Genomic DNA, 15670 nt, shown 5'->3' with positions numbered 1-15670 from the left:
TAAATCCTTCCATTCCACACTAGCCTGTCAGAACTGAAGAAGCTTCTTGGATGGGAAGTGAAATGTTTTCAAGGAAAAAACAAGAAAGTCCAGTTGCCTCCTGAAAAAGCACCTTTGGGACACTGAAGTCTGAAATAACCAGGACCTAAACTCAATCAAGAAAGCCATTTTGATACTTTTAAAAAATTTCTTGATGCTGCTGTATTAACATGGAGATTATTTACTTATAGTCCCTGATTGCCATGTTACTGACAGGATGTTTTAGATAATGCAGATAGTCCTTGACTTATGACTGCAATTGAGCTTAACATTTCTGTTTCTGAGTGAGATGTTTGTTAAGTGAGTTTTGCCCCATTTTACAACTTTTCTTGCCACTGTTGTTAAGTAATCACTGCAGTTGATAAGTTAGCCACACGGTTGTTAAGCGAATCTGGCTTCCTCTTTGATTTCGCCTGTCAGAAGGTCACAAAAGGGGGACCAGGTGACCTTGGAACACAGCAAGGGTCATGTATGAACCAGTTGCCAAGCATCTGAATTTGACAACTGGGGATGTTACAAAGGCCGTACTTGTGAAAAATAGCCGTAAGTCAAATTTTTCAGAGCCATCGTAATTTTGAAAGGTCACTAAGTGAACTGGTGTAAGTCGAGTACCACCTGTATTTCTAACGCTACCTTTTGTGAATACAGTTTATTCGAAAACTTGCATTATGTTCTAGTCAGTGGTGGATTTCAAAATTTTTTAGAACCTCTTCTGTAGGTGTGGCCTGCTTTGTGGGAGTGGCTTGCTGGCCATGTGACCGGGTGGGAGTGGCTTGCCAGCCATATAACTTGTAAAATGTGGTGAAACTCACTTAACAATGCTCTTGCTAAGCAACCAAAATGTTGGCTCAGAAACTCTGGCATTGAAGTGTGGAAGTCTTAAAGCTGTCAAGTTACAAGACCCTTGCACCCCTAACCCTTTAGAAAAAACTCCCAGGAGTGTTCAAACTTGACAGCTTTAAGACTTGTGGACTTCAACTCCCAGAATTCCTCCTCTTGCTCTTCATCTTGATGATGTGCGGACGGGCGAAGGGAGGGAGCTGGAACCGGTTCTAAACGGCACTGTAGATTTGTGGAACCTCTTCTATAGAAGAGGTTAGAACTGGCAGGAACTCACCCCTGGTTCTAGTCTACAGTCTATCATGGCCAAAGGCAAATGTTTGGTAGGGCTCGCTGCCTTAGAAGAGTGAGGAAAATCCTCAGGGATGACTCACACCCTGGTCAGCATTTCTTTACCCTCCTACTGAATAGAATAGAATAGAATATAGAATAACAGAGTTGGAAGGGACCTTGGAGGTCTTCTGGCCCAACCCCCTGCTCAGGCAGGAAACCTTACACCACTTCAGACAAATGGGAAGGAGATATAGAAGCATAGGCAACCGCACAAACAGGCTAAAGAACAGTTTCTATCCATGGGCTGTCAGACTCTTGAATGTGAAGTAACATCATAACTACGTAGTATGATGGACTTGCAGGGCCAGCGCAACGTGTAACATGTTCACACTGGTGTAATGGGACTGGGCGTCTGTTAATATGATTTATTGGGTTAGGGATTTTTTTTCTCTTTGTCTTCACTGTGAGTTGTAATGTGTTGGGGGAGTGCGTTGAGGGAGCTCAACCAATCTCATTGTACATACGTTGTGCACTGACAATAAAGAATTATTATTATTTTGATCTTCTTCCATTGCATATATATCCTTTATCTCCTGAATTTCCTCTCTCCCTAGAGGGAAACAGGGTTTTCCAAAATCCCAGCCAACCGGGGCTTCCGTTGTAGAATTTTCAAACATAGACTCAGCAGACTTCATAGAAAAAGGTAAGGGTGAAAAATGTTTGTAAGTCACTTTTTTCTGGTGCCATGGTAACTTTGAGCGGTCACTAACCAAATAGTGATAAGTCAAGGACTACCTGTTTCAAAGAAATAAGTTGAGTACTGTCTGTAAGAAGAATTTCCCCACTTCCCAATTAGTCTCTCCCTGCTTACCTATGGCACTGCGATAGAATTTGCAAGAGTCAAGATGAGAGAAGCTTTCTGTTGCCTTATGTCCATGAAGCCAAGTTGGCCGGCATGTGCAGCCTTGCCTATTCGTCTTCCGAGTTTTTGGCGTGCATGTATGCCTGATGATCAGCTGCCCTTCATGAATGAGGAAGTGCCAAAAAGCAGCCTGCGCATGCGCACTGGCCAACTGATCATTGGGTGGGCATGCACGCTAGAACCCAGATGTTTGACTTTTACGGAGAGCGATCCCTTCACACGTGCGTCAGTACCGAAAACTGGCCTGGGTATGTGCGCTGGCCAGCTGATTGTCAGGCACACATGCGTGCTTGGACCCAAATGTTTGGCTTTTCTGGAGCGCAGCCTCAATGAACGGGCACGTGCGCAAGCAACATTTATGCACGACCTTTTTGGCACTAGGTGCCGAAAAGGTTTGCCATCGCTGCCTTAGGTAGAATTGGTATCTAATTGTGGTTTATTTTTCCAAGGAGGAGCAACCAATGGGATTGAAGATGACAACAAAGGTAATAAGGATGCAGCTCTTGAGCAGTGTGTGGACTTCATCTTGGAAGAAAAGAAGGAAGCAGGTAAACGGGCACTTTGGCATGACGGGATATTCCTCTGAATTGCAAGGAGACGATTTCTCTGTTTGGATCCCGGGAGGCTAGTCAGGCAAGAGGAAAGATGGCCCTGAACTAAGAGTTTTTCTTCTGAATACACACTTAGACAATCTGTGCCCCCAGCATGATTGATTGTTGATGGAAGCTTGAATGACTCCATTGAGTGACAAATTCCATGGAACAAGCTTTCTGAACTGGAGCTCTCCAAGGTGCTGGAGCTCTTCCTCAGTAAGTTGAAGATGTGTGAACTTCAACGCCCAGAATTCCCCAGGCAGTTATGGGGAATTCTGGGAGTTGAAGTCCAGATATCTTGAAGCTGCTGAGATTGAGAAATGATATTTCTATGCCAACGGCCCCCAAACTTTGGGGCACCGGGGACCAGTTCCGAGGAGAGAGATTTTTCCACAGACCAAAGGGAGTGTAGTTTTGCATGCTGCCTATATCCCACAGATGGGACTTCACTTGTTTGTGCACCCCAGTTTCTGGCATGCTATGGCCTAGTGCTGGTCCACAGACCAGGGGGCTTGGGGACCCCTGTTTTACTCTTATTTGCCATTATTGTATATGCTGTAGTTCCATGCGGGTGCTAACAGAAGCCCTTCGAGAAGTTCTTTCCACATAATATATTCTTCCTTATTTGTTTGCCATTTGAGGAACTTGTATATTTTGAAAGGGAACTAATCTAGGCCGAATCGGAAGTGTAAAGTGGTGTGAAACCATGTCCTTTTAGGGGTCACAAGAACGCTCCACGCTCATTTACACACTTTGACTCAGGTGACTCTGAGGATACAGATAACACCCCTCCCCCTCAAGTGGTGTCAATGACTCTCAGAGAGTTAACAACCAGATGTCTGCAAACAATATAAATCTTTTCAATTCCCATCAGTCAATTAGAACCGAAGAAGCTTCTTGGGTGGGAAGTGAAATGTTTTCAAACCAAAAAAAAAAAAAACCCAAGGAAAGTCCACTTGCCTTTTAGCAAAAGCACCTTTGGGGCAACCATGACCTGGATGATTTGAAAATCTCCATAGACACATAATATTTTATGAGCACAGGATGTGTCACATCAAGTAGCGTGGTGGCCTAGAGGTGGAGCTCTCGCCTCACAATCAGGAGGCTGTGGGTTCGATCCTAGGTAGAGGCAGATATTTCTCTCTGTGCACAGTGAGAATATAGCTGCTGAACAAAGCTCCGCATTGGCAACAGGAAGGGCATCCGGCCAGTAAACCCTCAGTTCCATTCAGTTGCCCAGACTCCACCCTGCAAGGGATTGTGGGGTGGTTAAAATAAGAAGATGATGATGACAGGGCGTGTCACATCACTGAGGCGACTGGGGCACCTTTTACAAGCAGATTCCAGATGCTCACCGTTATCTCTGGGCAGCCACAGATAGCCAGGCCATGGCGAGACATGCTGGGAATCTTACTTTAGCCACATCTGGAGCAAAACAAGCCTCCCCAGTGATTTAGAAGCTTCTGTTTAATTATCTGCCTCTTTGAAGTTATGGTTTGTGGTCTGGATCTCAAGGATGACCTACTGAAATAATTAGCAGAGATACAATTCTAAAGCTCACCTTGAAGAACCTTTTCATTAAACCAACTCAGGTTAGATTAATGAAGCAGAACGCAAACGTTTGAGCTGTTGAGAACTGTTTGTTAAATACAGTGGAGAAAAAGGGAGGAAAACCTTTCTGATTATACCTACTGTATTTTTCGGAATATAAGACGCACCCTTTTCCCTCAAAAAAGAGGGTGAAAATCTGGATGCATCTTATACGAAACCCTGCCCCCTTTGCAAAAATGGTTGTGCATAGCCTTTAGGAGGCACCCAGAGTGCTCCTGGGGGCTGGGGAGGGCAAAAATGAGTAACAAAAGGGGTGTTTTTTGCTCGTTTCTCCCCCCCCAAGCCCCCAGGAGCACTCTACAAGCCTTCTAAAGGCTATACATGCCTCTTTTTTTGACAAAACGTGGGCCCGTTTTCGCAAAAAACGGATCGTTTTTGGCAGGTCTGCAGAGTGCAAAAACTTGTTTTTAATTTTCGTCTTCAAAATCTTTGTAGGTCTTATACTCCGAAAAATACGGTATGTTTAATTGCAGTAATGGGTGCTTTGAGGGGGCATGAAACTGGGTGTTATCAGCTGCCAAGATAGAACAGGATCCACTAAACCATTTCTAAGCTTTTTGGGAAGAAAGGTCTTTTTAGAAATGCAATAAAAATAAATTAGAATGACATATGACCTTATAATGACACCTGACCTTTCCCTTTGTAGGCACCCAACCCAACGCAAGGGTCAAAAACTCAATTATCTGGATTATCCTCATACTATTTGTCATTCAGATTGCGGGCTTGGTAACCACCATCTTCGTTTTTACAAGTGAGTGACACGCTCGGGTTCCACCTTGATCTGTCCAAGTTTCATTCTTTTTTAGAATAATTTAAGACAGGTAGTCCTCCACTTACAACCATTTGTTTAGCGATCGTAAGTTGAGGGCTTTGAAAGTAAACACCCCAGTCGTGGATCCACTGCCCCTTAACAAAAGGATCCAAGATCAGTATGAGAAGAAGGCCCAATGTTCAAGGAAGCCATGTCTTCGGTTCAGACCCTATGGACAGTGCCCTACAGTAGCTGGAAAAAGTGGCTTATGACCGTTTTTCACACTTACGACCATTGCAGCATTCCCCCCCCCACATGGTCATTTTGGGATAAAAATTCAGATACTTAGCAATTGACTCACATTTATGACGATTGCGGCATCTTGGGGTCATGTGATCCCCTTTTATAGGTTTTGTGAGTCAAGCTTGGTTGAAGCTGGACTGATGCAATTGTTGTGCAGTTCCTATTGTGGCTTTGGCCTGAAGGATAATCCCATCACCCTGGAGCTTTTGTTTTGTAGCTAGGCTGGCCCAGTCTTTCTCAATGGGCATCTAATATCTGCTGGGAGCAGGGAGCTGAGGCTCTTGTTAGAATATTCATGACTGGGAGAGACATGGTAACAAGGTCAGCCAATGAATAGGCATAGCTACCAAATCAGCCAATGGGAGCTTAAACTGATCTGAGTCTGTGCTGAGAATTGAAACTGAAAGTACTTTGTCTGCTCTGAACTCTGAAATGAGATTGTTCTCGCCTGCTTGTGCTCTGCTTGTAACTTCTCCCATGTTGAAAGAATCTACAACTGGTGTTGTACATTTATTCAGCTGTTATTATGTATATACAGAAGTTAATGAATCCGGCTGAATCAGTTCTCTGTGTGTGCTTTCTTGGAAGCCCTGAGTTTCTGTCTCCCTTAAGAATTCCATTTCTCTTTTAGGGGAAATATAATATTCTGCCTTTTAAAATGTTTCTCAAAATATGTCATGCTTCTAGGAGGGGTGACTTCCCTCCTGTAACAGTGAATCCCTGAACCCTGCACACAGTTTGGGGAATATCAGAGTGAGTGTATGCGGCCTTTTTTTTTTTTTTTTTGGCAGCAAATTCTCGTTGAAATAAATATTTTTTATAACTGGGAAGGAAAGAATGCAAGACGTCTGTAATGATTCCTGTCCAGGCAGATTGCTCGCTCCAGCAGCCATTTATCTGGCATGTCTCTTTATCTGACATCTATGTCAAACATAAGGTCATGAAAGGGAGGCTAAGACTCTGTTTAATCAAAATAAAACTGCCCAGAATTATACTACTAAGGAGGAGGTCTTAAAATCCACTTTAATCATACTACCGGTATGAAAATTTTGCAGCAACTGATTAATTTATTTTTTTGTAAAATCGAGTCCCAAATACAAATTATTATTGCTAGCTTCCCAGGATCTTAATTTGACATATTTGTTTGTTTGTTTGGGTCAGCGTTCCAAATATCATCCAGAATTAAATCAGAGTCCAAGGCAGAGCTTTCAGCAAAGTTCCCATTTAATAAGAGAGACATGTTGGTACAAACTGTGGAAAACCCGAATCTGAAAGCTTCCTGAGTTTTCCACCCAGTTGAAAGTTCATGATCTTGCCCCCTCACCCACAAGTTCATCACATGGTCCAATCTTCCTCTGCCACGCTGGCATTTCCATCCATCTAGTTCCGGTCAGGTGCGGAGACAAAAGATGACCTTGGGCTTCTGGAAAGGAATGTTTTATTATGACAACAACACATTCTGCTCCTTACTATTCCCCCTCCCAATTCCCCACTAATGAAACAGCATAGACAAATAATAGAAAGTGTGGCAGGTCAAAGATCCTAAAAGGAATATGACTGCAGGCCTGACAGGTTGTTTATTTGCTGCAAAAAATTATTTGTCTTTTGCTCTGAAGGTGTATGCCCCCCCCCCATGAGGTCAGTTTTGGGGAAAGATAGCTGCACGCTTCCAAAATATACAGAGATGTTGGTGTTCAAAAACAGGTAGTCCTCAACTTACAACAGTTCACTTAGTGACCGTTCAAAGTTACAACGGCACTGAAAAAAGTGACCTATTTTCCACAGTTTTACAACCTTTGTAGCATCTCCACCATCATGTAATGAAAATTCAGGCCCGTGGCAACTGGTTCATACTTATGACCGTTGCTTTTTCTCAAGGACCCATAACTCTATGCGCCCGCCCCCCATGTATGCGCGCGCCACAACTCCCCCGCATGCGACCCCCACTTTTGGCATGCAATGGCATGGTTTTTCACCCTCCACAGGCTCCAGACTCTTTCTAGGAGCCTGAGGAGGGTGAAAACACCTCCCCACCCCCTGGAGGCCCTCCGGAGGCCAGAAATGGCCCATTTGCTGACTTTTGGTTGGTCCTGAAGGTCGTTTTTTGCTCTCCACAGGCTCCAGAGCCTTTCTAGGAGCCCGGGGAGGGCGGAAATGGCGTTCCCTACCACCCCGGAGGCTGAAAACAGCCTGTTTCCTGACTTCTGTTTGGCCCAGAAGACCCGAAAATCAGCTGGTGTGTGCCGGAGCTGAGCTCACGTGCCCACCGATATGGCTCCGTGTGCCGCCTGTGGCACGCGTGCCATAGGTTCGCCATCACGGGTTTCGTGTAATGGACAGTCAGCCTGATGGACAATGGAAATATATTATGCAGATAAGGCAAGGCAAGGAAAATTGTCTTGATGTGTTTGCAAACCATCAAAAATTTGTTTAAGGAAATAGTAAGGCAATAATGAAATGAAAATGCATGCAGTCCTTGACGTTGTTTAGTGACCGTTCAAAATTACAACAGCACTGAAAAAAGTGACTTGTGATTGTTTTTCACACTTATGATTTATCCACATGGTCACATGACCAAAATTCAGAGGCTTGGCCACTGTCTCATATTTATGACAGTTGCAGTGTCCCGGGGTCATGTGGTCACCTTTTGTGACCTTCTGAGAAGGAAAGTCAATGGGGAAGCCAGGTTCACTTAACAGTCATATTACTCACTTAACAATGGCAGTGATTCACTTAACAACTGTGGCAAGAATGGTCGTAAAATGGGACAACATTCAATTAACAACTGTTTCGCTTAGCAACAGAAATTTTGGGCTCCGTTGTGGTTGTAAGTTGAGGACTAAATATATATGGTTCTTAAATTTCAGGCTTTCAGAATTGTCCCTTTCTGACTATGTACAGGGATTGTCTTTATTTATTTTTATTTTAATTACTTGTTATCTAGAGTCATTCAAAAGTCAGACAGCCTCAAATTTTGATTAAATAAATACATATTCCAACTAGACATTTTACTGTGTTTTAATGTACAGTTAAATTAGTGTTGAATACATTTAAATTTAATTAGTAATTAAAGTATTAAATGCTTTTTAGTTGCTACAGGCTTGATATAATTACTAGATTGAATGCTCATTGGTGGAAACGGCCCGAAGTGGGTGGGGAGACAAACTCAATGACAGTTGAGGCAGCAAATGGAGTATCTCACGTCAGCCAATCACAATGCATCCTATGATGTCATAGGATAGGACATCTTTCCACCTTGTTGCGTATTAATGTTATCAGGGCAACATCAAAATCCATGAATACATCCTTTTTTTCAATTGCATTATATTTCTCCAGATATTTCAACTTTTTAAAATTCCCAGGAAGATCGTATGTCTTGTAGCACCAATCATGATTAGGAATTATGGAGATTTTGATCCAGAACATTTGGAGGATACCAAATCAGAAAAAATTGAGCTCAACATCCTAGGGGAGAGGTGAAGGAGACCATCAAAACAACAGAAGCCTTTTCTACTGTCTCTTTTATATCCTGTGTTTCTAAATCAGTGTTTCCCAAATTTAGCAATTTTGCTAAAGGCTTAGGAACCAGGTATGTGAACCAACTCCCAGAATTCTCACCAGTGGCCAACGTTGAATGTGGAATTCTGGGAGCTGAAGTTCATTCACCTATCGTAGAAATTCACCCAGTTGAGAAGCATCCTTCTAAATGAGGGGTGGGAAACGATGGCCCTTTTATGTCTTGTGGACTTCAACTCCCAGAATTCCTGAGCCAGCCGTGCTGAGGAATTCTGGGAGTTGAGTTCCATGCTGGCTCAGGAATTCTGGGAGTTGAAGTCCAGAAGTGATATAGTTCCCCGCCTCTGTTCCTAAATAAAGGACTGAGGGTAATAATCTGTTAAATCACGTGAATTTGTGTTTACAGAAGCTAAACCTCAGTTGCCTTCTGCTGCTGCCACCACTTCCTGTTGCCCACCGGGCTGGCACATGTCCCAAGGGAACTGCTACCATGTTTTGGAAAGCCAAGAAACATGGAATGCTACTCAGAATCGCTGCCTCTCCCTTGGCGCCACCTTGGCTGTTTTGGAGGATCTAGAGAAACTGGTAAGAGAAGAGTCTTGTCAAAATTGTTGTCTGCCGTTGTACTCAAGCAGTCCTGCCCAGTGCCTACTCTTTCACTGTTTTATGCAATAAGAACCTGGCATTCTATCTCCAGGATGCTTGTGGGATTTAAATCTCTTTCCAGTGTTGAAATGTGGCTTTATTCTCTGTAGCCCGAAGCAGAGGGTGTAATTCAAGCAATCCAGATACTGGATTTTCTGCAGAATGTGAACATGTGATAAGACTTGTTGGAAGGAATAGCCAATACCCTACCTAGATGATAGGATCAGATGGATCTTGGCAGACTTGAACACTGGGCCCTATCTAACAGAATGAAATTCAATGCAGAGAAAATTAAAGTCCTACACTTAGGCAGCCAAAAAAGCCAATGCAATCCTAAACTGTATGAATAGAGGGATTCAATCGAGGTCAAGTGAGGTACTAATACCACTCTATAATGCCTTAGTAAGACCACACTTGGAATACTGCATTCAGTTTTGGTCACCACACTATAGAAAAGATGTGGAGACTCTAGAAAAAGTGCAGAGGAGAGCAACAAAGATGATTAGGGGACTAGAGGCTAAAACACATGAAGAACAGTTGCTGGAATTGGGTATGTCTAGTTTGATGAAAAGAAGGACTAGAGACAGGGGTGAAATCCAGCAGGTTCTGACAGGTTCTGGAGAACCGGTAGCGGAAATTTTGAGTTGTTTGTAAAACTGATAGCGGAAATTTTGAATAGTTCAGAGAACCGGCAAATGCCACCTCCGGCTGGCCCCAGAGTGGGGTGGGAATGGAGATTTTGCAGCATCCTTCCCCTGCCACGCCCACCAAGCCATGCCACCACCCACCCCAGGAGTAAAAAAAAATTGAATTTCACCACTGACTAGAAGTGACATGATAGCAGTGTTCTGATATCTCAGGCTCAGGGGCTGCCACAAAGAAGAGGGAGTCAAACTATTCTCCAAAGCACCTGAGGGTAGAACAAGAAGCAATGGGTGGAAACTAATCAAGGAGAGAAGCAACTTAGAACTGAGGAGAAATTTCCTGACAGTCAGAACAATTGATCAATGGAATAACTGGCCTCCAGAAGTTGTGAATGTTCCAACACTGGAAGCTTTCAAGAAGAGATTAGACTGCCATCTGTCAGTAATGGTATAGGCAGGGTCTCCTGTTTGAGTGGGGGTGGGGGGTTGGACTAGATGACCAACAAGATCCCTTCCAACTCTGTTATTCTGTTATGTGTATGTACACACACATGTATGAAGAGTGATGATGCTAGAGGCACTTATGTCCCTCTGTGGAGTGCAGAACTCAATTTCCAAAATGTTCTGAAACCCATAGGTTTTTTCTTTTCTTTTCCTTTTTAACTTAAAAAAACGAATAGATTGGTGCCATGAATGTCAGAGAGCCCATTAACCACTGGATTGGCCTCCACAGAAGCTCTGAAGACAGATGGAAATGGCCAGATGGGACTCTATCCAAAAACCTGTAAGTTCTTCCTTCCATTGGATGCTCAAGACCATCGCTTCTATTAAGTCTCAAAAACAAATCATTATAAATATGGCTCTTTAGGCAGATGTTTGGGGGAGTGGGGGAGGAGAGGAAAGATCATAGTAACCAGCAAGCATAAACACATGCGGTTAGACGTTATAAAAGATCTGTAACTGTCTCAGCCAACATCTGGTCTTTTGCAAACAGTTCAGAGGCTCTGGATTGGAATGACATGTAAACTGGAAGGAGGGAGAAAATGGAATAGTTTCAAAGATACAAATGGAAATTTAGATTGGGTCCAACTGTGTTTGCCTCATTCATTCATTCTTTTTTTAAACAAAAGTTTTTTATTAGATGAACATTAAAACATTGCACATAGTGCAACATTTCTGGCATAAACATTTCCATGTAGTGTTTGGATCTTACAAGGGTTATACTTTATATTCATTTCATAGGTATGTATAATCAGTCAGGTTATCTGTCCATTGATCCTTTCTTTTATATAATTACTAACCATACAAATACATACCCAATTCCTACCTATCACACCTTCTTCATACCATATTTTCCCATTCTTAATTTGTCTGGTTTTTTCTGTCCCGGCCTTTTCCCCTCATTTCTAATCATCTCAGATTTCATGATATTCTGCCTCGCCCTTTGAGCTCTAGAATCAGTCTGTCCATTTCTGCGTACGTCAGTATCTTATTTATTATTTCTTGTTCCGAGGGAGTCTCTTTGTTTTAACATTTTTGTGCAAAAACCAGTCTTGCCACTGTTAAAATATGCAGCACTAAATATAGTCCACTTTTGCCATATTTTTCTTTTGTGATCCCTAATAAAAATAATTCTGGCCTCAAACTCCATCCTTTGTTTTAGCATCTTTTCCAAATACTTTCTTATCTGATGCCAAAAAGCCCTGGCTTTCATGCATTCCCACCACGTGCATGAATTCATTCATTCATTCACTCACTCATTCATTCAATCTCTATGGAGATTTTCAATCATCCAAATCACAATATCCAAATCACAATAGAATACCTTATGCCACCAGGCTTGAAATTTTGGGCTTAGACAACTTAGAACTATGCCGCCTGCAGACTGATCTAAGCGTAGTGCACAAAATTGTCTGCTACAGCGTCCTACTTGTCAATGACTATTTCAGCTTCAACCGCAGTAATACATGGGCAAACAATAGATACAAACTTAAGGTAAACTGCTCCAAACTCAATTGAAGAAAATACGATTTCAGCAACAGAGTGGTCAACGCCTGGAATGCTCTACCCGACTCCGTTGTTACAGCCTCAAACCCTCATAGCTTCAATCTCAAACTGTCTACCATGGACCTCACCCCATTCCTAAGAAGTCCGTAAAGGGGGTGTGCATAAGTGCACCAATGTGCCTACCGTCCCTGTCCTACTGTCCCCATTTATTTGTACCCATTTCCTGTGTTCATGTCCATGTTTATATTGATACCTGTTATCTCATACATGTTTGACAAACTAAATAAATAAAGTAAATATAAATAAAATGGTTGTCCCAAAGGTGCTTTTCCAAAAGACAACTGGACATTCTCGTTTTTTTTCTTGGAAAACATTTCGCTTCTCATCCCACAAGCTTCTTCAGTTCTGGATAACTGTTCTGAACAGTTCAGAAGAAGACCTGAAGAAGCTTCTGGGATGAGAAGCAAAACGTTTTCAAAGGGGAGGGGAGGGCGAGTGAACCCAAGAAAATCCAGTTGCCTTTTAGAAAAAGCGACGTTGAGACACTCACTCATCCAATCATTTACTTTACTATTCTGATAGACCATCGTGTTCCTTGCATGCTCCCAGTGGTTTACAGTATTTGACCAGAACACTAAAACAGACATATTAAAACAAGTACATTCAAATTTTACTTTTAGCATGCCCCTCTTTTAGGAGGTAGTTTACAAGGATCTGTTCTGTAGGGAAGAGGTCCCAAAGACCCAGTCCGTGGACCGGCACTGGGCCACAGCATGCCAGAAACCAGGCCACGCACACCCTATCCTCTCCCACCCTTCAATAGTAGCAATTATTGTCCATGCCCTACAGCAGTGGCCCTGCCCCCAAACCAGTGGTGAAATTCAATTTTTTTTACTACCGGTTCTGCGGGCATGGCTTAGTGGGCGTGGTGTGGCTTGGTGGGCATGGTATGGCATGGTGGGCGTGGCAGGGGAAAGATACTGCAAAATCTCCATTCCCATCCCACTCTGGGGCCAGCTAGAGGTGATATTTGCAAGTTCTCTGACCTACTCAAAATTTCTGCCACCGGTTCTCCAGAACCTGTCAGAACCTGCTGGATTTCACCCCTGCCCCAAACCTTTTGGGAACCAGGGACCGGTTCTGCAGAGAGAGGTTTTCCCCATGGACCAGAGCGGGTGTGGTTTTGCATGCTTCCTGAATCCAACAGATGTGGTTTCCCCTTTGTGCGTGGCCTGGTTTCTGGCATGCTGTGGCCCAATGCCGGTCCACGGACTGGGTCTTGGGGACCCCTTCCCTACAGAACAGACCCTTGTAAACTACCTCCTAAAAGAGAGGCATGCTAAAAGTAAAATTTGCCCTCTGAATTTTCAAAAGGCATGAATGCATTCCAAAGAGATAAAATTCCTCCCTTAGAGGAAAACATCATGTTTTGCCCTGCATCGATCAATGAAAATTACAAATGCCAGCCACTTTCTATTGCTTTGCAGCTTCGAAGTGGAGGGAGACGGGGACTGCGCTTATCTGAAGAACAGAGCTGCGAGCAGCGCCAATTGTGCCACCAGGAAGAAAGGACTGTGCATCCTGAAAGGGTTAATGAACCACAAACTCTGCAGGGCGACATGACCGCTGAAGAATTCCTGCCGTGCAAAAAAGAAGTCAAAGCCCTTCGTTGCCACTGCTCGTGGGTGTCTGTGGGCGTGTACACACCACCATACATTTCTGTGGGTGGACTTCCTTTTTCTTCCATGCAGGAGATAAAGGGTTTTTTTACAGGGTATAACTGCAAAACCTGACTAGACTGGGGAAAAAAATCAAAGTGATGTAAGAAAAGATGTTAAATACATTTTAAGGGTGTTTTTTTTCACCCGATATGGATCCTAAATACATTTTTTCTGGGGAGAACAAACTCCCCCCCTTGAATTTAGAGGGATTTTACTCCCAAGTAAATTAGAAGTCTATTTTAAGATTATATTCATGCTGTGTGTTTTGGCACATATGCACTCTAGCTGGATTGAGAGTGCTCTGCTACCTCACTTTTTTTTCCCTTTAGTTAAAAACAATTCAGATTTGGAGAAGAAAAACACTAAAACACTAGGTCAACTTTGAGTAAATGTGTGGCCAATTTTGATTAATTGTGTGGCCAGATTAGGCTAAAACAGGATTGTAATTCAGTGTGTTGTAGGACACCCAGCTGTTAGCATTGCATGTGGTGTGAACTAGATTACCAAGCCCTAGAACTGCGTGTTTGTTTGGAATTTAATACATTGGATGACCCCATCCACAGGCTCAAAATCTTTAAATCCATGAAATCACTTAATTGTAAAATCTCATGATCCTGATGTTTCAAACTTGGGCCCCCAACGTCAGAAGTGACCTCATGTTTCAGCAACAGAGAATTGTAAATCATCAAGTAATCAAGTCAAGCTTCTCCATGCAGGGAGAAGACTTTTGCCCTTCTCCACAAAGGAGTATCAAACATAGAATAACAGAACTGGAAGGAACCTTGGAGGTCTTCTAAACCAACCCTCTACTCTGGCAGGAAACCCTACACCATTTCAGACGAATTGTCTCTTTTTAAAACCTCCGGTGATGAAGCACCCACAACTTCTGGAGGCAAATCGTTCCACTGATTAATTGCCAGGAAATCTCTCCTTTATTCTAGGTTGGTTCTCTCCTTCATAAGTAACAGAATTAACAGAACAGCAGAGTTGGAAGAGACCTTGGAGGTCTTCTAGTCCAACCCCCTGTTCTGGCAGGAAAGCATATACCATTTCAGATAATCCCTTAAAAACTTCCAGTGTTGGGGCATTCACAACTTCTGGAGGAAAATTGTTCCACTGATTAATAGTTCTAACTGTCAGGAAGTTTCTCCTCAGTTCTAAGTTGCTTCTCTCCTTGATTAGTTTCCACCCATTGCTTCTTGTTCTACACTCAGGTGCCTTGGAGAATAGCTTGACTCCCTCTTCTTTGTGGCAACCCCTGAGATATTGGAACACTGCTATCATGTCTCCCCTAGTCCTTCTTTCTATTAAACTAGACATATCCAGTTCCTGCAACCGTTCTTCATATGTTTTAGTCTCCAGTCCTCTAATCCTCTTTGTTGCTCTTCTCTGCACTTTTTCTAGAGTCTCAACCTCTTTTTTACATCAGGGTGACCGAAACTTTCCATCCGTTGCTTCTTGTTCTGAACATAGAAGCTTGTTCTATGTTCAGAGCATAGAAACTGAAACTCTTTCTCTTTTCTGCCAACCCATTACTTTAGACACCGATATCCCTTGGGGAGGGAAATCTATGTGATCTATGGTAAGAATGCAGCAGCCGAAGCGAACAACAGTTTCGCAATGCCGGAGAAGTGGTAACGGAGCACCAGACGGTGTTCTCGCTCAGTAACCTTTGAGTCTAGCAGAGGGAACATTTCCTAGAAGCTTAAGCCAGTCTGGCAGGCGGTGTTCCTGTCTCATATTCGGACATTGAGCGCATAGTTGCAATAGGGAGGGTATCAGTTACTCTGGCAAATACGGGTACC

General features: G+C 43.1%; 1 protein-coding gene across 2 annotated transcripts in view; it reads left to right on the top strand.

Moving 5' to 3' along the window:
• Nucleotides 1–15107, top strand: part of LOC309385100 (uncharacterized protein) — a 28177-nt gene extending 13070 nt beyond the window's left edge. For both annotated transcript variants that reach the window (XM_081939198.1, XM_081939199.1), the window contains exons 4-9: nucleotides 1767–1855; nucleotides 2524–2622; nucleotides 4925–5029; nucleotides 9255–9433; nucleotides 10818–10921; nucleotides 13632–15107. In XM_081939198.1, coding sequence (XP_081795324.1) covers nucleotides 1767–1855; nucleotides 2524–2622; nucleotides 4925–5029; nucleotides 9255–9433; nucleotides 10818–10921; nucleotides 13632–13767 — 712 coding nt within the window. In that variant the 3' untranslated portion in view covers nucleotides 13768–15107. The remainder of the gene's footprint in view (nucleotides 1–1766; nucleotides 1856–2523; nucleotides 2623–4924; nucleotides 5030–9254; nucleotides 9434–10817; nucleotides 10922–13631) is intronic.
• The last annotated feature ends 563 nt before the right edge of the window (nucleotides 15108–15670 follow it).

The sequence above is a fragment of the Natrix helvetica genome (assembly GCF_964273705.1).
Source record: "Natrix helvetica genome assembly, chromosome: 1".
Taxonomy (NCBI): Eukaryota; Metazoa; Chordata; class Lepidosauria; order Squamata; family Natricidae; genus Natrix; species Natrix helvetica.
Note: the sequence above shows the minus strand (reverse complement) of the source record. Positions and strands in the feature narration are given on the sequence as shown.